This window comes from Pristis pectinata, chromosome 4 (genome assembly GCF_009764475.1).
Source record: "Pristis pectinata isolate sPriPec2 chromosome 4, sPriPec2.1.pri, whole genome shotgun sequence".
NCBI lineage: Eukaryota > Metazoa > Chordata > Chondrichthyes > Rhinopristiformes > Pristidae > Pristis > Pristis pectinata.
The window spans coordinates 86792372-86814101 of NC_067408.1; the positions used below are offsets into that span (position 1 = coordinate 86792372).

The 21730-nt window shown below is 39.1% G+C and overlaps 1 protein-coding gene across 1 annotated transcript in view; it reads left to right on the forward strand.

Annotated features, from left to right (window-relative positions):
- Positions 1-12652, forward strand: part of sytl5 (synaptotagmin-like 5) — a 155557-nt gene extending 142905 nt beyond the window's left edge. Inside the window, exons 11-16 of the mRNA XM_052015040.1 lie at positions 36-214; positions 2534-2636; positions 3489-3650; positions 5082-5190; positions 11324-11459; positions 12568-12652. Of these exons, the coding sequence (XP_051871000.1) occupies positions 36-214; positions 2534-2636; positions 3489-3650; positions 5082-5190; positions 11324-11459; positions 12568-12643 (765 nt within the window). The 3' untranslated portion in view covers positions 12644-12652. The remainder of the gene's footprint in view (positions 1-35; positions 215-2533; positions 2637-3488; positions 3651-5081; positions 5191-11323; positions 11460-12567) is intronic.
- Positions 12653-21730: the final 9078 nt, after the last annotated feature.

Consider the following 21730-nt stretch of genomic DNA (forward strand, 5'->3'; position numbering starts at 1 on the left):
TATCATCTATTAACACTATCTGCTTCTTCTTTTAGACCAGTTTAAATAGTATGATGAGTGTCTACAGTGAAACAGGAGATTATGGCAACGTGAATATCAGTGGAGAAATTCTCCTTGGAATCAATTACAGCTACAAAAGTGGGGCATTAAGCATTTCTGTGAAAGAATGCCGCAATTTAGCGATTGCTGACGAGAAGAAGCAAAGAACTGATCCGTAAGTAGTAATTTCCTTTTTATTTGAAGAAATAGCTTGGTCTTTAAACTAGAGAGAGAAAAAAAAACACAAGGTAGTTGGGTCAAATTGTTCCAAATCCTGCTAGGTCTCCAGTAGCTTTTTAACAGTCTCAAGAGAGTCACAGTCTGAGTTGTACAGCATGGGAACAGGCCCTTCAGCCCAACTCATTCATGCCAAATTGCCTACCTGAGCTAGTCTCATGTGCCTGCATTTGGCCCTCTTAACCTTTCCTATCCATGTACCTGTCTAAATGTCTTTCAAACATTGTAATTGTACCTGCCTCTACAGCTTCCTCTGGCAGCTCATCCCATGTACCCTACCACCCTGCGTGGAAAAAGTTACCCTTCAGGTCACCTTTAAATGTTTCCCCTCTCACCCTAAACCTATACCCTCTAGTTTTAGACTCCCTTACCCTGAGAAAAACGACTATGACTATTCACCTTATCTATGCCTCACATGGTCTCACCCCTCAGCTCCGTAAACTCCAGGGGAAAAAAGCCCCAGCCTATCCAGTCTCTCTTTAAAACTCAAGCCCTCCAATCTCAGTAACATCCTCGTGAACTTTCTCTGCACCCTTTCCAGTATAAGAACATCCTTCCTAATAGCTAGGCGACCAGAACTGCACACACTACTCCCAAGTGTGTTCTGGCCATTTTCTTGTACAGTCGTAACATGATGTCTCAACTCGGATGTACTCAGTGCCCCATCCGATGAAAGCAAGCATGCCAGATGCCTTCTTCAACATTTTGTCTACCTGCACCCCTAGATCTCTCTGCTCTACAACATTTTCCAGTGCCCTGCCATTCCTTGGCCCACTTTCCCAGCCGATCTAGATTATGTTGTAATCTTGGATAATCTTCACTGTCCACTATACCACCAATTTTGGTGTCATCCACAAACTTACTAACCATGCCACGTACGTTCTCATCCAAATCATTAATATAGATGACAAACAACAATGGACCTAGCATTGATCCCTACAGCACACTGCTGGTCATATGCCTCCAGTTTGAAAAACCACCCTCCAATACCACCTTCTGACTCCTTGCATCAAGCCAATTTTGTACCCAAAATTGGCTAGCTCACCCTAGATCCCATGTGATCTAACCTTCTGAACCAGCCTCTTCAAAAAAAAATTCAAATTCATGAGATACAATTTCTCAGGCAAAAAGCCATGTTGACTATCCCAAATCAGTCTTTGCCTTGCCCATGTAGGTAGATTCTATTTCTTGGAATCCCCTCCAGTAACTTTCCAACCTCTGATGTTAAACTCACTGGCCTGGAGTTCCCTGGCTTGTCCTTGCAGCCCTTCTTAAATAAAGGCATTATGTTAGCCACCCTCCAAGTCTTCTGGTACCTCACCCAAGGCTAATGAAGAAATATTTCTGCCAGAGCCACAGCAATTTCTTCCTTACCTTCCCACAATGTCCTAGGATATGGAATGAGCTGCCAGAGGAAGCTGTAGCAGCAGATACAATTACAATGTATCAAAGGTATTTAGACAGGTACATGGATAGAAAATGTTTAGAGGGATATGGGCCAAACGTGGACAAATGGGACTAGCTCAGATAGGCAACTTGGTTGGCATGGACAAGTTGGGCCAAAGGGCCTGTTTCCATGCTGTACAACTCTATGACTCGGTCAGGCCCTGGAGATTTATCCACCTTTGCTTTAAGACCTCCTCTGTTGTAATGGGATATGTTTCAAGATAAACTATTCTCTTCCCTGAATTCCCCAGCTTCTAACCTTCTCCATGGTAAATACAGATGAGGAATATTCATTTCAGATCTCACCCATCTCCTGTGGCTCCAAAATAGACAATCATATTGATCCTTAGGGGACCCTATTCTCTCTCTAGTTACTCTTCTGCTCTTAATATACTTAACAAATTTCTTGGTATTCCCTTTTACTTTATCTGCCAAGGCAGATAAAGCCAAAGCTTCCATCCTGATTTCCCTCCAATATCCTTTCTCCTCAAGGGATTCATTTGATCCCAGCTGCCTATATCTGACATACATCTCCTTTTTCCCGACCAGAATCTCAATATCTTTCAAGAACCACTGTTCCCTAATCCTACTAGCCTTGCCCTTCACTCTAACAGGAACCTGCTGGTCCTGAACTCTCCCCATCTCACTTTTAAAAGCCTCCCACTTGCCAGACATCCCTTCAACTTGTGGACCAGTTCTATCCTTTTCCATACTATGTTAAAACTAACAGAACTTCACAGTGCATATTAATAAACTCACTTGGAATTGTTTAATTGTTTCTCAGAACTGATAATTTTTATTTCACCTCCAGCTACGTGAAGATGTACCTCCTCCCAGACAAATCTCGTCAAAGCAAACGCAAGACCAAGCTCAAATCCAACACCACAAATCCAGTTTTCAATGAAACATTAAGGGTTTGTCATTCTGTTTTGTGAATAAACAAATCATTAACCAGCTACATTATGGAGCTGCTCATTCTCTCTCTAAATTATAATTCAGAACTGATTATTTTGAACCTCTTTTTGTATTTGCTTATTTGCTTGTCTTGTTAAGCCAATGTTTGTTATTAGGTTGTTAAGAATTTTTGTTTTTCTGGACACTGGTTTAGAAATACATTAAGGTGGCATCTGTTTAACAGGCATAAGGCAGATAATTGATGCCCAAAAGGGTGGATGATGAACACAGTGATTGCATACTCCGCCTTATGGGTAAATGCTGAATTATGATTCATAATTGAAACAAGTTTGAGCTTTTGCATGTGCAAATATGTTGTAGGTGGAGTAGCAATCACCTGTTTCTACATCTCTTCCTAAATACAGCTGGCATAATTCGGGAAACATCTACATGCAACATAACAAGTGGACCTTAAAGGCTCTTGAGATCCATCATCTATTTTTTAAAAAAAGTTTAATAGGATGCCTACCTTTTTGTTTTCCAAAAAATCAACAATATTTTTGTTTTGGTGCAATCATTGTTCAATAAAAAAGAGCAACATATCATTTAAACTTATGGAATATAATTCCAACTTTCCACTCACTTTAATGATGATCTTACACACACTCCTGAGAGATAACTTGTAATATTTTCACATTGAAATAATCAGCTTGAACAAAATAGTATTTTATGGAAGCTTGAAGTTATATTTTCTGATAAACATTTCAGTTTGCTGGATTTTATTTGGTATGAAATGATAGTATTTCAGTATGTTTCATGAAGACCGTGTGCCTTAACTAATATCTGTAAATTATTTCTTAACCATTTTGTAGTATGTAATCAATCACACACAACTGGAGACAAGGACTCTACAAGTCTCTGTCTGGCACTATGACAGGTTTGGGCGGAACAGCTTCCTGGGTGAAGTGGAAATACCATTTGACTCCTGGGATATGGAAAAACAAATTGAGGATTGGTTTCTACTGCAGCCTAAGGTGAGTTTGTAAGTCAAAGCTTGCATTGAACAGTTTAAGTGGGGGATAGGAATTGGCCAAGGTCAATGTGGCTCTAATCAGCTTTGAGATAGTCTAGACCTTATCACATGAAATGCCCATTAAAGTTCCAATATAATTTAAAACAAATGGTTGAAGTCCAATAGGGGACAGCACTTTGTTTGATCTCTAGAACACTCAAGTGTTAAGAAATATAGGAACCTTAAATGTATATTATTTTCTAAACTATTCTCCTCCAGCTAGTGACCTATACACTTGTATATCTTCCTGTACCTCACCTACTTGTAAATCTTTACCGGACACTAATGTAGTATTGCTAACTAGTAATTCAATTCCACATTTGAAGTGGTAGGTCTGAATGCTTGAATATTTTATTTTATGAATTCAAACAAAATTATGATCTATTCATCATTTATTTGGCTGAGAAGTTTCAGATATTTCTGATGAGCACCATCTGTATTTAGTATAATGCTATCTACAACTGAATTGAAACAATGCTTGCCTTTCTCCAATTAAAGCAGGTTATTATAACCATGGTTATAATACAACGCCCATCATGGCTCCTTGAGGTGAAGGATGTGAGTGCTATGAAATGGAATTTAAAAAAAAAATCAATGTCCATTCCATTCTATGGAGTACAGGCATAAACTTTTAATAGTATGTCCTTGGCCCAACTTCAGACAAGAAATGCTATTTTAGTTAAGGAGCAATTTAAATCCTAAATTGTTTTCTAACGTATTTGTGATGAAGGATAAAAGGGAAAATCACTATTTGGAATATTAGCATTGTTTGTTTCATTTTTAAATGTGCAACAGATAACAGGAGCTCCTCATCTGCAGTATACTGAGCAGCACAAGGAAGAACTGTGTGTCGTGGCACCATTCATCAGAGCATATGTTGGGCATTGCTATTCCCCATTAATTAGTCAATCCCATGTTGAGGGTATAAAGGTACTGCATCTATTCTGCAACCCAATCATGTTGTTGCTAGTTATTGAACCATTGCTATATTCTCAGTCATTGGGTTATTCGAGCTCTTACCCAACAGCAACCTGGAAGTACTTGAACCATTGCAATCCTTCTGGTGAAAGGTGGCAGCACTTAATAACTTTAAGCAACTGAGGATGAGCATTACTTGCTAGACTTGATGGCAATCATGTATGAATAAAACAAAGTTGAGGGTAGATAATAGGGTTACGATGAAACAGAACTGTATTGAGATCTGTTTCTTTGGCAAGTTCTGGTGAAGTCAGTAAAGTACTAATTTTAATTTCAATGTAATTTTATTGAACTCTGAAGAATGCAATTGTTAGATTATCAAATTACACCATCAAAGCTCTTACAGAGACGTTCAAATTAGTAAATAGGTGGGTTGTAATGCTACTTTTACAGAAATACTTGTCTTTGGTTTTAGATTGACCCTGCAATTGACAATGTCCTACAATACAAAGGGGAATTGACAATTTCTTTGCGTTATACCCCAGTTGGTCAGCATTTAAGCCTTCCACCAGAACAAGGAAAAGGTAAGCTCTTTAATTCATTTTTGTGGTCTGAGCAAGACCAGCACTTACTACCTAATTGCTGAGAAGGTGATAGATTTACATCAAATGATACAGCTTTACGTAGAGTTCAGGTACCCAATTGAACTGATTAGTGCAGGTGCAGCGTGGAGACTATATAGAATAATGATCATAAATTAATTTGTTAAGTTATCATTTTTATATTGCATGAGATCCATAACTGAGTCACTGTTGCCCAGAAGGTACTGGTTGTACACCAATAACCACTAATTGAATACAAGACTGTCAGGTTCACTGGAAAGAAGCATTTTTGGCTAGCGTTAGTGGGTCTCACATTTTTTGTATTGGACAATGCATCTGGTTCCAGAGGACCTGATTTTGAGGAAACCAAAGGTACTTGATGACCGCACAAAATGTAAGAGCAGACTGTGAAAAGATATAAAATGCAATTACAGCAGGGCGGTATACGATCACAATACATGACATTACTCTTGTACCGAAACTCCTTTGCAATAAATACCAACATACTATTTGCTTTCCAAATTGTTTTGGAACCTCCATTGTTAACTTTCGGTAATTCTTGTAAAGGACACCAGAGTCCCTCTGAACACCACATCTTCTAATCACCTCCCCATTTTAAAGAAAAATACTGCTTTTCTACTTTTTTTCAATCCAAGCAGGATGACCTCATTGTTACATCTGCCATATCATCAGCCATTCACTAAACCTGTCTACGTTCACCTGAAGCCTCTTTGCAGCAACCTCACAACCCACAATGCTAACCAGCTTTATTTCATGAGCAAACAGATGAGTGGATCAAGTTTAACATTAGTCGCTGATATAGCAAACAGCTAGGCTCCAGTATCATTCGCTGTAATGGACATAGCCTAAAAACACAAAAATAACCCATTTATTTTTGCTGTTTTCTGGCTATTAACCAATCCTCAATCTGTGCCAGTATATTAGTTGATTGATTGATTGGCACCTCCTGACACAGTATGTGGACAGGCCGACTGGAGGAGAGGCTATACTGGACCTGGTACTAGGCAATGAGCCTGATCAGGTTTCAGATCTCTCGGTGGGAGAGCATTTTAGAGATGGTGACCATAACTCCTTGACCTTTACCAAAGCCTTGGAGAGGGATAGGAGCAGATGATAGGGGAAAGTATTTAACTGGGGGAGGGGGAATTATGATGCTACTAGGCAGGAACTTGGGAATGTAAATTGGGAACATATGTTCTTGGGGAAGTGTACAGTGGAAATGTGGAGGTTGTTTAAGGAACACTCGTGTGGGGCTCTGGATAGGTTTGTCCCATTGAGGCGGGGTAAGGACAGTAGAGTGAAGGAACCGTAGTTGAGACGAGATGTAGAATATCTTGTCAAGAGGAAGAAAGAAGCTTACCTGAGGTTTAGAAAGCATGGATCAGACAGGGCTCTAGAGAGTTACAAGGTAGCCAGGAGGGAGCTTAAGAATGGACTTTGGAGAGCTGGAAGGGGGCGTGAGAAGTCCTTGGCGAGTAGGATCAAGGAAAACCCCAAGGTGTTCTACACGTATGTGAAGAATAAGAGGATGACTTGAGTGAGGGTAGGACCGATCAGGGATAAAAGAGGAAACATGTGCCTGGAGTCAGAAGAGGGTAGGGGAGGTCCTTAATGAATACTGAAGCAGAGACCTTGACGTTTGTGACGATGGCGTACGACAGACTGATACGCTAGGGCATGTCAACATAAGGAAAGAGGATGTGGTGGAACTATTGAAAAACATTAGGATAGATAAGTCACCGGGGCCGGAGGGGATATGTCCAAGGTTATTATGGGAAGCTAGGGAAGAGATTGCTGTGCCTTTGGCAACAATCTTTATGTCCTCGCTGGTCACAGGAGTAGTGCCTGATGATTGGAGGGTGGCAAATGTTGTTCCTTTGTTTAAGAAAGGGAGTAGGGATAACCCTGGGAGTTACAGACCAGTGAGTCTTACTTCAGTGGTGGGCAAATTACTGGAGAAGATTCTTAGAGACAGGATTTATGGGCATTTAGAGAAGCATAACCTGATTAGGGACAGTCAGCATGGCTTTGTGATTGTGGATTAGGGACAGTCAGCAGGTCATGCCTCATGAGCCTGATTGAATTCTTTGAGGATGTGACAAAGCACATTGATGAAGGTAGAGCAGTGGATGTGGTGTACATGGATTTCAGTAAGGCATTTGATAAGGTTCCTCATGGAAGGCTTATTCAGAAGGTCAGGAGGCATGGGATCCAGGGAAACGTGGCTGTGTGGATTCAGAATTGGCTCACCCATAGAAGACAGAGGGTGGTGGTAGATGGAGCGTATTCTGCTTGGAGGTTGGTGACCAGTGGTGTTTCTGCAGGGATCCGTTCTGGGACTCCTGCTCTTTCTTTGTGACTTTTATAAATGAACTGGATGTGGAAGGGTGGGTTAGTAAGTTTGCTGATCATACAAAGGTTGGTGGTGTTGTGGATAGTGTAGAAGGTTGCTGTAGATTACAACAGGATATTGATAGATGGCAGATGGAGTTCAACCCAGATAAGTGTGAAGTGATACACTTCAGGAGATCAAATTTGAAGGCAGAATACAAGGTTAATAGCAGGACTGTCAGCAGTGTGGAGGAACAGAGGGATCTTGGGGTCCACGTCCATAGATCCCTCAAGGTTGCCACACAGGTCGATAGGGTTGTTAAGCAGGCGTATGGAGTGTTGGCCTTCATTAGTCGGGGTATTGAGTTCAAGAGTCACGAGGTGATGTTGCAGCTCTATAGAACTCTGGTCAGACCACACTTGGAGTATTGTGTTCAGTTCTGGTCGCCTCATTATAGAAAGGGTGCAGAGGAGATTTACCAGGATATTGCCTGGATTGGAGTGCATGTCTTATGAGGATAGGTTGAGCGAGCTTGGGCTTTTCTCTTTGGAGAGGAGGTGAGAGGTGACTTGATAGAGGTGTACAAGATGATAAGAGGCATAGATCGAGTGGACAGTCAGAGACTTTTTCCCAGTGCGACAATGGCTAACACGAGGGGACATAATTTTAAGGTGATTGGAGGAAGGTATAAGGGGGATATCAGGGGTAAGTTTTTTTTACACAGAGTGGTGGATGTGTGGAACACACTGCCTGAAGAGATTGTGGGGGCAGATACATTAGAGACATTTAAGAGAGTCTTAGATAGACACATGAATGATAGAAAAATGGAGGGCTATGTGGGAGGGAAGGGTTAGACAGATCTTAGAGCAGGATATAATGTCAGCACAATATTGTGGGCAGAAGGGCCTGTACTGTGCTGTAATGTTCTATTACTCCCAATCCCATTTGCTCTAATTTTGTTTAGTGATCTCTTGGGTGGCAGCTCATTGAAGGCCTCTGAAGGTATAAATACATGATATCATAAGAACAGCCTATTTGGTCCAAGATGTCTGTGCCGACCATGATGCCAAATTAAACTAAACCTACCTACCTGCACATGATCCACATCCTTCCATGTTCATGTGTCTGTTTAAATGCCACTATCATGTCTGCTTCCACCACACCCCCGGCCAGCATATTCCAGGCCACCTACTGCTCTCTGCGGCAGAGTTTTTTTAAACACATCTCCTTTTAAAACTTTCCCCTCTCACCTTAAGTTATATCCTCTTGTATTGGACATTTCTATCCTGGGGGGAAAAAAAACTATCTACCCTATCTATTGCGTCTCATAATTTTATAAACCTCAATCAGGTCTCCCTTCAGCCTCTGACGCTCCAGAGAAAACAATCCAAGTTGGTTCAACCCTGTCTTAGAACTAATACCCCCTAGTCCAGGCAACATCCTGCTGAACAGTGTTGAAGAGCAGAGAGACCCTTGGGGTGCAAGTCCATGACTCATTGAAAGTGGCTACACAGGTAGATAGGGTGCTATGGAATGCTTTAATCGAGGTATTGCGTATAGGAGTCAAGAAGTTATGGTGCATCTTTATAGAACTCTGGTTAGGCTGCATTTAGGGTATTGCATGCAATTCTGGTCACCTCACTATAGGAAGGATGTCAAGACTTTACAGCGGGTGCAGACGCGTTTTACTAGGATGCTGCCTGCATTAGAACAAATGTGCTATCCAAGAGAGGCTGGACAAACTTGGGCTCTTTTCTCTGGAGCGGTGGAGGCTGAGAGGTAATCTGTTGGAAGTGTATAAAATTGAGGGGTATAGATCGGGTGGACAAGCAATATCTTTTTCCCATTTAAGGTGAGAGGAGGTAGGTTCAGAACAGACGTGAGGGGTACAATTTTTACTCAGAGTGGTGGATGCCTGGAATGCGTTGCTGATAGGGTGGTGGAGGCAACTTCATTGGGGGCATTAAGAGGGGCTGGATGTGCACAAGAATGAGAGGAAAATAGAGGGGCTCGGGCATTCTGTTGGTTAAGAGGGATTACCAATCCATAGTCTTTAAAGTCTGTTTTTTTACGTTTTCTGTTAGATTCCCTTGTATTTCCCTTCCTTATCACTGGACCACTTTCTGTGGGGTTTCTGTGCCTTAAAAAGGGTATATATTTGTCATTGACTATATACAGCTGTGCTGTGTGGTGTGTATGTATATATTCTTTATCTATTGGCCATTCCTGTTTGCCATCATCCCTTTTCAATGTAGTTTTCTAATCTACTATAGCCAACTTGCACTAATATGATGATTTATGCTGCAAGGGATGGTGGTGGAAGCAAACACAATAGTGGCATTTAAATAGATGGTTAAACATGGAAGGATATGGATCATAGTATGATTTAAATTTAAACTCCTGGTTTCACCACATTGATACTTTATATAAAATTCGATACATCTAATGATTACTTTTTCTTAACTACAAAATTAGTATTATGCAGAGATAATTAATAGATTTTAAATAGCCTGTTCCCTCAATATACTGATATAGAAAACCATCTCTTAAACATCCCATGAGTTTGTCCTCTACACTAATATTGCTAATTTACTTTGCCCAATTTTTATATAGATTGAAGTCCCCATAACTATTATATTACCCTTGTAATATGCTGTTTGTAATTTACTGATTTGTATTATTTCCCTACATTACCACTACTGTTTCAGGCTTAATGGCAACACTCAACAATGTTTTTTTTTGCCCCCTGCTGTTTCTTCAGTTTGCCCAAACTGGTTCTTCTCTATTTTCCAGCTATGTTCCTTTCTCTTTGATGCCTCGATCCAATCCTTTATTATTAAGTCTACTCCTTCTCCTTTTCCACTTTGTTATCTTTCAGGAAAGGAAGACAATTTTCAAATGCTTGGTTTTCAACCACTTATGTAATGGAGTCTATACTCATGCCTAGTTCTATTTGTGCCAGTAGTTCATCTGCCTTGTAATGAATGCTGTAGATGTGGTCACAATGGTTTCCATCAACTCCCACAAACCAGAGCTTCAATATATCACCTACCCTGCCTATGCTAAATTCACTTTTGTTAATTTAATTACTTTTTTAAGGCTGTGTAGTTACCCTTACCTCAAAGTCCCTTACTCAATCCAAGTCCACAGCATGGACGCTGCTAAAACACACTGTACCTCAGCAGAACCTAAAAACTTATGTACCCAGGTGCTATATGTTTGTGGGCAAGCTGACTTCATTTAACCAATTCTCACTGGTTACCCAATACCTGGGAGACTGGCAGCCTACAGGTTTAACACTTTATACCACTTAATTACAATACAAATAAAAACTACAAGGTTAAGAAATCTAACAGGAACAACTTAATTATACAAATAAAATGAAATCATTCTCTTATAATCCACGGACACACTATTCTTGGCTTAGCAGAACACAGTTTTATTCCCAGGTGCCTCCTGTAAATTAGACTGTGGTCACCTGTACCTTTCTGACCTTGATATTTCAATTTTGGAACTATCACTGCAATATTTTTAATCATAATATTTACTTTCTTGTAGTGATTGCCTCTGGTTGAAATATTACAGGTCAGTATTCTAAGTTGTGATCAAAATGTAGTGCTTCTCAATTTCCTCAGTATTGTGTGATATGTAATGATCCTTTGCTTTTGGATAGAAATACACTGCATAAGATGGGCCAGTTGAGACTAAAGTGTTACCATTTGTTTACAAATTAAATAATTTAAACTCCCTCATTTCACACAGCTAAAAGAAGTTTTATTAAAGGGAAAAAGGGTTCTGCCCAAGCATCAAATGGTGGAGTAGTGGAGGTGCTCATTAAGGAAGCAAGAAATTTAACTGCAGTAAAAAGTGGAGGAACTTCAGATACCTTTGTAAAAGGGTAAGTTTTTTTTAAAATTGCTATCACAAGCAGATTGCAAATCTGTACATCAACTATGTGACAAGTGGCCATAAATAATTAACTGGCATACAAGAGGAAGCATTTCTGAAACAGATAAGAAGTGCTTTATCATATTCCAGTTATCAGAAATTAAAATGCAACTCTAAAGTAAAACAGAAGCAGAGGATGTGTCACAAAATATGTTACAGTGGATAATTAAAGGCCATTTGGCTGCTCACCTACTCAACCATTCAATGCAATTATGGCTGATCTGCTCTCAGCCTCAGCTCTAATTGTCTGTTTCTTGACTCCCCTGTAGACCAAAAATCCATCTTCCTTGGCCTTGAATATAATTAATGATGTAGTGTCCACAGAATGAGATTGAGAATCCCCAAAGAAAGATTCATGGCCCTCAGAGCAGAAGATCCTCCATCTCCACCTTAAATGAGTGACCCACTTATTTTGAAATTATGCCCCAGTTCTCAATTCACTCAAGCGGAAACATTTCAGGCATATACCTTGTCAAGACACCCATCAGGATCTCATTTGTTTCAATAAGATCACTAAGTTTAGAAGAATAAGCTCAACATTTTATCATAAAACCTTCATTCCAGGAATCAAGTGTTTAAACCTCTTTGAACTGCCTCCAATGCAAATCTATCCTTCCTCAAATAAGCAGACCAAAACTGTACAATGATACAACTCATTGGTTTCCGTAACACCCTCTACTTTTATATTCCAACCCTTTGCAATAAATGCCAACATTCTATTTGCCTTCCTAACCATTTGCTATACAAAAACGTTGTTTCATAAACAAGGACACCCAAGGCCCTCTGTATAACAGCATGTGTAGTCATCACAATATTTCTGTATTCCTCAGATTAGTGTGATCCTGGGATTGACAAGGTTCCAATGCCAAGAAATTTACTAACGTATTTTACTTAGGAATTAAACTACCAGCATCAATTCATCATAGCAACTATTTTTGTATCACCTTTATCTAAAGTTATAAAATAGAAGACACCAACCCATCAGTAGATACAATTGTTGAGGATTTTTTCTGTTGTTGAACTGAAATAGTAATTTCTTGTTTCCTTTTTTGAATCAGATATTTACTTCCTGATGACAACAAAGCTTCTAAGCACAAAACGCATATTGTTAAAAAGAGCGTAAATCCCCAGTGAACACATCTTCACTATACCGGCTTACACCTCAGTGATCTACCAAAATGTGTCCCATTGAGCTAACTGTCTGGACAAGGAGTCACTTTCCAGCAATGTTTTCTTAGGTGGCATTCGACTTGGTCATGGCAATGGTAATTACTTTTCTTTTAATAAAGATCTCTAACTTTTTATCCTTCTAATTTTCTTGCAATAACCAGTTAACTGGTTTACAGGAATAGTAAGCAATACACAAAAAGTGCTGGAAGATCTCAGCAGGTCAGGCAGCATCCATGGAGGGAAGTAAACAGGTGACATTTCAGGCCGAGACCCTTTATCAGGACCCAGTGGATGGATGCTGCTGAGTTCCTCCAGCACTTTTTGTGTAGATTGTTATGAATGGGGTCAGTAACCCTCACTGAAAAGATAATTGATTTGTTTTTGTTACTTTTTCATGTGGTTTAAAATGAATGTACCATTTAATTATTTATTCGTATAAAAACTTTTAACTAAATGCTTCCCAACAATTTCTAAATGTCCCAGATCGTCAGTGGAAAAGACCTTTGACTGAACCTGCTTGACTCTTTAGAGGATACAAAGGAGCCCCCACTATCCCAATCCACCTTGGCCAATGGGTTGAAACAGACACACCTCTGACCACTGTTCAGCTTGGTTCTGACTCCTGCACCTACTGCTGAAATGCACTTGATCATCTGCTCCACTCTTGGACTTGCCACAGTCCAACAGTGATACTCAAACATTGAAGTGCAAGGGCAGATGTACTTCACATCTGGCCCTGCAGCTTTACGCCGGCCTTAATTAAAAGTAAACCACTTCTTTACATTCACAATAAGTTATTTTTATTTCATTGCTAATGGCTTATAGTCATACAGCACAGAAACAGGCCTTTCAGCCACCCATCAAATACCTAGCTATCCTGATTTCCAATACTTGGCCCAAACTTTTCCATGTCTTGGTGATTCAATTGCTTGCCTGGATTCTTTTTAAATACGATGGGAGTCTGTTTCCCTCAACCCCTCAAGGTAGTGTGTTGCAGATTCCAACCACCCTCCAGGGGGAAAAAAAAGAATACTTCCTCAAATGCCCTTTGCCATTGGGAAAGAGTTAATGATCTACCAACCTATCCCCTCATAACCTCAATCAGATGCTCCTCACTCCTAGAAACAAACTCAGCCTATCCAGTCTCTCCTCCTAACTCAAAGGCTCCATCCCAGGCAACATCCTGGTGAATCTCATCTGCCACCCACTCCAGTACAATCATGTCCTTTCTATAGTGTGGTGACCAGACCAGCACACAGTACCTCACATGTGGCCTAACCACTGAGGGTGTATCATGAACTTATTTAAAAATAGCTTATTATTTTAAAGTTGAACTGTTCTTGCATGTCTTTGTTTTATGTCTCTGATGAGCAGTTTGAAAAGCTCTTTGACAGAGGCAGACTTCAGGGCAGGGCCTCGGATCCACCAGCTGAGTCACTACTAGGGTGGGGCCAGGATAATAGTTTCACAAGGCACATGAAGTAAGTAAGGGTGGGGTGCAGGCTGGATTGATCAGGAACTGCCAATATTTTTGGACCAGATATACAGCAAGGTTGTGGGCACCTTGACTTTGGTTGAAGTCTTTCCCATTATCGGGGTGATACGAGGCAAAGGATGAAACAACAGGATATCAATTACTGAAAAGCACAGTAAGAAATTCCTGGGAACACCTCACTTTTCTCAATAAAACCTTCTGATTATCTATGCCTACTTACAATTCGGTCAGTTAATTAGTCTGTCTAGTCAGTGCTGCTGAAACAAAATCAGTCCGGGAAACGCCTAAAGATTGAATTCCACAGCAAAGACAAGTTGATGCAGACTTTGCTTTTTTTTTAAAAAAGGTCCATATCTATATCGTGATCTATCCAACATTATTTACATACTGCTAAGGAATCAGAAAAATGGCTATTTTAAACATACCAGTCTGATCAGATGATCTATTGGCCTGGTGTTTTGTTGGTAAGATTGAAGACATTACCAGCATAGTTCCTAAATATTTATGCTGTCATATATTTGTTGCTCAACAGGTCATAGCTATGGGATTGCAGTTGATTGGAATGATTCCCAAGGGGAGGAACAACACATCTGGCTTCAAATGATAGCAAACCCAGGTGTCTGGGCAGAGAGCACAATAATGCTGAGAGCCAGCATGGGAAAACGCAAATTTTGAGCCTGAACATGCAATGTAAAGTAACATATTATTGTCAAGCTACTGTTTTTAAGGTTAAAAATAGAGATTCATCTGTGAAAGGAAATATTAACTTTAGATGTATTTTTAATTTGTGTAAATACATTTACTTGGGTTGTTTTTCTAAAATTGTTCAGTTTTCTAAAAGAAATTTCAATTAAGGTCATCTTTACTGGTACAGCATTTGGAAAACTAAATACTGTCTAATTTTTCTGCTGTGTCCAGCTCTAACTTAATAAAGAGGAATTGTTGAAGGTTTTACTGCTTTTCAATAAAGCAACCAACTCCTCAATAGCACCACCAAAGAGATTAACTGTGGGTGAAACTGGGTTAGCAATTTAAATAAGTAAGTGAATACAGATGGTTTTCCTGCAGCAGCAGCTTGTGTAAGATGATAACCACAGATGTGAAAATATGATAAATAGAGGAAACCTCTCCCTAACCTCGTGACAAAGCCTGTTGTTATTTCTACTGTGTGTCATATATATATTAAAAAAATGATGTTATTTATTCCCTCTTTTGGGTTTTCTATGCTACATACTTTCTTATTGGGAGACTGGGCAATGCAAGCAGTGAAGGGGAAGGCCCTTCAATGTCCAACTTTGTCTCTCTCCTGCTTGACACTATGTACTTACAGTGGGTCATTGAAGCTGTGGTAATTACTTTACTGGGAAGTAGGATGGTGGTATTTAAAACTGGATACAATTCCAAAAATTACAGAACTAAATTTCAATAAAACTGACCTGCAGCAACTGAAACAGTCAGCTCAAGTTATCATGGTAAATTAATCCAGAAGATCATGTAAACATTAATTGCCTTCATAACCCAACAAAGACTGTGTTACTTACTATGTAAATATCACACTAAAGCCATGTTTGATCATATTCATGGATTCTAACATGATACAAATGACAAAAATAGAAATTAATCCAGCTACAGTACTCAGAGTTCTGAATTTACCCTTAGTAGAATTTTATCCAGTGTCAAACAAAATATTCTTATATTAAAAATATCCTTAATTCATGGGAAGGATGGAGTTCTCATTTGAGCCCTGGGGATGTCGATCTCAGGTGAAGTTGCCATATAGCTACCACTATTTGGCTTCAGTGGGCTTGCTTAACAGAAGTGTTGGGGTGGAAGGGGGAAGGAAGAGTGGGGAATGGGCACTCTATTTGTAATTTCCATACAACAAGCCTTATTTCAAGTTTTGGTGCAATTCTGCAAAGTTAGAGAATCATGTGGCCTCAAAGCTGAAGTTGAGAGAGAGAACCATATTCCACTCACAGCCATTGGTGGGGGGGGGGGGGGGGGGGGAGGAGGAGGGAGGGGAGTGAGAGATAAAATTAAAGTTCCAGCTCCATTAGAGGTATTATATAATTCTACAATCACTGGTTTCAGTAGGACCAATGTAATATTGATAGCTGTAATTATTTTGTGCTTTTTTTGTTTTTAAAGGCCAATCAAAACAAATGTTAACTGTACACCTTAAGTTAATTATGATTCAACGGGAGAGCAATCTCCCAGATTTGTATATTTTTAAACTGGTATTCCAGTTCTACATTATCACAGTTCTTTAGCTTCAATACTCTGCAAATTAAACTTGACATTTTCTACACTTTAGTAAATGATATTTGTAAAGAATTCCTTTAACATAAAAATATTCATTTATTCAAATGGCTATGAGAGTTATTTTTGTATTTAACTTTTGTATAAATATGGAAAGAGAAAATACTGCAAACATCATACTGTAGATATCCACAGTGGCTGATATTCATCACGGTTGTATGTCGCTGCTAGGTCTCTGCAATGGAATTAACAAATTAAACATTGCCCAAAATAAAATATACCTTTAAGTGATTCATGAAAGCATCAAAGAGAGGTTACTTAATGCAAAAATATTAACTGCAAATAAATATTTTTAGACATTCCTACTTGAAATGTAGCATCCAATTTAAACCTAATCTTCTGAAGCCAGCTTTAGAGGCTTCATCAATGACCTCTTCTGTCATAAGGTGGGAATGTTTGTTGATGATTGCACAATGTTTACTTCCATTCTTCTCAGGAAATTAAATAGCCATGCCAGCATACACCAAGACCTGGAACACATTCAGGCATGTTGAGTAGCATCACATTAGCACTAGTCAATGACCATTTCTAACGAGAGAGTGTCTAACTACCTACTCTTCACATTAATGCATCAGCCATTGACAAATCCTTCATTACAAATATTCTGGGAGTCACTATTCACTGGAAACCTACAGTATCTGTAAGAGCAGGGCAGAAGCTGGGTATCCAGTGGTGACTGAATCGCTTCCTAATTCCCCAAAGCTTTTTATCATCTACATGGCAGGATATGACAGGAAGTGTCTGGATAAGTTCTGCTCCATCAACACTGGAAAAAGTCAGCATCAAGTAGTCTGCTTGGTCACACAGCCACCAGCCTAAACATTCACTCTCTCCAGCACCAGAACACTGCAACTGCAGTATGTACCTTCTACTAGAGTTACCTGCTAAGGCTACTTTGACAGGACATCCCAAACTGTCATATAGCTTTAAAATGGAAACTACATTATATCTGCATCCTATGATCTGAATAACTCATTTTCTCACTCTGCTTCATCTGATGACTACACCTTTGAAAGTCCTTGATTTATTTATAAGAAAGAAGCATTAATCAAGGCTATTTTTATGATGTTACAAGGGTACATGATGAAAAGATAATTCTAAGCATAGCATGATAAAATTTTAAAAAGGTATAGAACAGGAAGTAAAGTTACACAACAGATTTGAATATTACAATAATCTATAATTCCTGCTACTATCAGCAAACTAAATCATTTGTCTTCAAGACCAAAAGTTATTTTTCCCCAATGCATTCCGTCATTAACAATTTTACCTTTTGAAGATTGCATATGATTATTATTGCAATCTCTATAAACTCGACACCCTGCATGCTGATACAACGGAATTTCATGGCATATCAGTGTACAATTCAGACTAATGCCATGATGGAGCATTCCAGGTTTACTGACACAGAAGATCAGTATATGTAGTGAGGGACATGAGGTCCTGCAAAAAGAAATTTCAGGAGTTAGGTTTAAAAAGTTAAAGAAGCAGGAGCTCCAGGATTGTTGTCTTGGGATTACTAACAGTGGCATATGCTAGGGAGGCCAGAAATGGGAAGACAGTACAGTTAAATGTGTGACTAAATAGCTGGGAGGCCTTCAGATACCTGAATCATTGAACTCCCTTCTTGGGCAGATGAGAACTGTCCAAGGGAACGGGTTGCACCTAAACTGGAGGGGCACCAATATCCTTGCAGGGAGGTTTTCTAGTGCTACTTGGGAGGGTTTAAAGCAGTGGGGCAGAGGAGGGCAGCATCAACCAGAGCAGTAGGTCAGCAGGTGGAGTTATTGAGAAGAAGGTAAAAGTTAGGTCAGGTAATAAGAAAAACACGCAGGGCCAGGATAATGAGCACATCAGGAATGATGGTCTGAAGTATATTTATTTTAATACAAGGAATATAACAGGTAAAGCAGATGAGCTTAGAGCCTGGATTAGTACACAGAACTACAAAATTGTAGCTGATACAAAAACTTGGTTGAGAGATGGGTAGGACAGGCAGCTCAACGTTCCAGGCTATAGATGTTTCAGAAAGGGATATAAAAGAGGTGGGGGAATTGCATTATTGATTAGGGAGAATGTCACAGCTGTGCTAAGAGGATGTCTTAGAGGGCTCATCCAGCAAGGCCATATGGTTGGAACTCAAGAATAAGGTACTACACTATAATAGGATTACACTGTCAGCCTCCCCAAGCCAGTGGGAACCAGAGAACATATGCAGGCAGATCACGGAATGATGTAAAATAACAGGGTGTTAATGGGTGATTTTAACTTCTTGAATACTTCTGGGACTTCCTTAGTGCCGGGGCTTAGATAGGGCAGAATTTCTTAGGTGCATCCAGGAAGGTTTCTTGAAACAATATGTAGATGGTCTAACTAGAGATGGGGACATATGAGACCATATATTGGGCAATGAGCCTGGTCAAGTGATCAAGGCTACAGCTGCCACACTATAGGAAGTATGAGGAGGTTTTGGAGAGGGTGCAGAAGTGGTTCACCAGGACGTTGCCTGGATTGAAGAGTATTAATTATAAGGAGAGGTTGGACAAACTAAGACTGTTTTCTCTGGAGGCTGAGGGGTGACCTGATAGAAGTATATAAAATTATGAGGGACATAGATAGGGTAGACAGTCAGAGTCTTATTCCCAGAGAGGAAATGTCAAATGTTAGAGGGCAAAGGGTTAGGGCATAGATTTCCCACCCCCCACCCCCCAGAGTGGTAGGTGCTTGGAATGCATGGCCAGGGGAGGTAGTAGAAGCAAGTACAATGGCAATATTCAAGGTTTTTTAGACAGACATATGAACAGACAGGATATAGACCACATACAGGCAGATGGGATTAACTTAGATTGGCATCATGGTCACCAAAGATATGGTGCGCCAAAGGACCTGTTCCTTTGCTGTCCTGTTCTATGTTCTATAGCCATAACTCAGTTGATTGTTATATGAAATTTTTATAAGTTCCTTTATGAAGGACAATATTTCCCCTAAAAAATCCTGTTCCACTTTATCTTTTATTCTAGGGACAAGGAAGTACTTAGTACTAGGATCTATGAGAAACAGAATAACATGTAGCTTCCATTACTAACTCCATTATATTCTGCACAATATGAGGAAAATACATTCTACTTCAATATCAAAGCATCTGCAAAACACTTCACACAACTTTGTTCAGTGACACAGGTAATCATTTTTCAAAGCTGAAAAAGCAGAAATAGAAACTGAAAATGAAGAACAAAAATACTCAGTAGGTGAGGCAGCATCTGTGGAGAAAGAATGTTTAAATTGCGGATTAATGACCCTTCATCAGCACCCTTTCATCAGTTCTGATTAAAGATCATTAACTTGAAATATTAACTCTATTTCAGCTCCACTGAATCATTAGGTCATCACACACAAAGTACTTTTTAAATGCTATTTTTTAAACAGATATCTTCTGAAATGTTGACCAATTCTATGATTCATGCTGATATGCAAAAGAGTTTGAGTAGAGTTGAGTTCAAAAAATCCTAAAAATACCATAACTTTCACCTAGATCACCAGGTGTATCTAAAGGACAAACTCAAGACCACCTTGACTTCATATTTACCTTAAAACCAAATAACCAATATTAATGAATCAGGCAAACATACCTCTTCCACATCACAGTGCTGAAAATACATACAAGGGGAAAGATAAAATAATAGCTTTAATGTTTTTGCCACTTTATGCAAAATCCTTAAATTATAATGCTTATAAGGTGGTAAAATAAGGCTATATTTACTGATTATTTAATAATCAGAACATACTTAATATTAAGTAGACAAAAATATAAACTTGCTTACTAATACAAGCTGTGGGTTAAAAAAAATAATTAACTTCTAATAATGAAATGAAATAGAACATACAGACAGTAATTTACAAATGCTGAACAGCAATCGTAACTGAATTTGCAACATTTCCTTATAATATCAACCTCAGTGTATGCAAGCAGCCTAGCTTCCATGTAGGTTAAAAGCTCTGCAGTCTCCACAACTGGCATTTGCATTTTAATTCAAGCAGTGCATCAGGTAAATCAATACAGGCCCAACTACTCAAGTCACAGCTTAATTCTCTAAACAACTCAGTACTTAAGTGTTTCAGATCCAGAATCTGGATTCAGCACTTCACTGATTGATCATGAGACTGATGTGAATACATAGCTAGGATTAATGTTAAAAAGGAGGAAAATATAAATGAGAAAAGCAAGAACCTAGCGATGTAGCAAATATCTATCTGACCAATGGTAATCATGGGTCTGTATTTTTCTAGTAAAAAATATTGACAATTTTTACTCATATTATTATATAGACTTAATGGGTTGCTCTCATAATTTGTATTAATGCATTTGCACTCTGCACAAAATATTCATCCTCAATGATGCAGCTTAAAGAAATAAATCTATCAGCTGAGTGGGAGTAAATAGGATAAGCAAAGTATTCAGCACTAATACTATTGTCCTCAATTTATTCCACAACCAGCTCAATACTTTAAGGACTATGTTAGTAAAGTTGCATCATTTAAGTATTTAACATTGCTTTGTATTCCGAAGATTTTAAAGCACAGTCAGCCTTTGTCAGAGCCTCTCCCTAACAACACAAGAAAAAGTGAATTTTGAAATCACAGTATGCCCAAATTGCATATTTGTCTGTTGTCATTACAAATAAAAGCAACAGGAGCCAGGTTGACGTCAGCATCATAATGGTGAATTTTCAGTTCTGATCGAAATGATTTATAACTCTACCTGTAGGGTTCTGCTGAGAGGACTTATTTCAATCTCCTTATGTTAAAATTTGTTTTCATAGCCTTGTTTAAAATTACTGATAAGTCAGTACCAATCTTAAGTAATACACACTTGCCAAATAAAAAGAGACCTATCACCAAATAAAGTTGAAAAATAACTTTTCCTATTTGAGATCACTTTAAGCACACGACACCATGCGAAAACCAAAAAACTGCAGATGCTGAAATAAAAACAGAAAATACTAATGAACTGTCTTCAACCTGAAACATTAACTGTCTTTCTTTCCACAGACGATGCCTGCTCTACTGACTGTTGCCAGCATATCTGTCTTTAGCACTGTTGGTTATTAAAGCACTATAAATTAATTAAGCATCAACAATTAATGGGCTGCATTACTGTAGCATGTATGTTGGCCCATTCCAGATTTCACAGTGTAAAAGTACAAAACCAGCTGGAAGTTGTGTGCGCACATCTGACC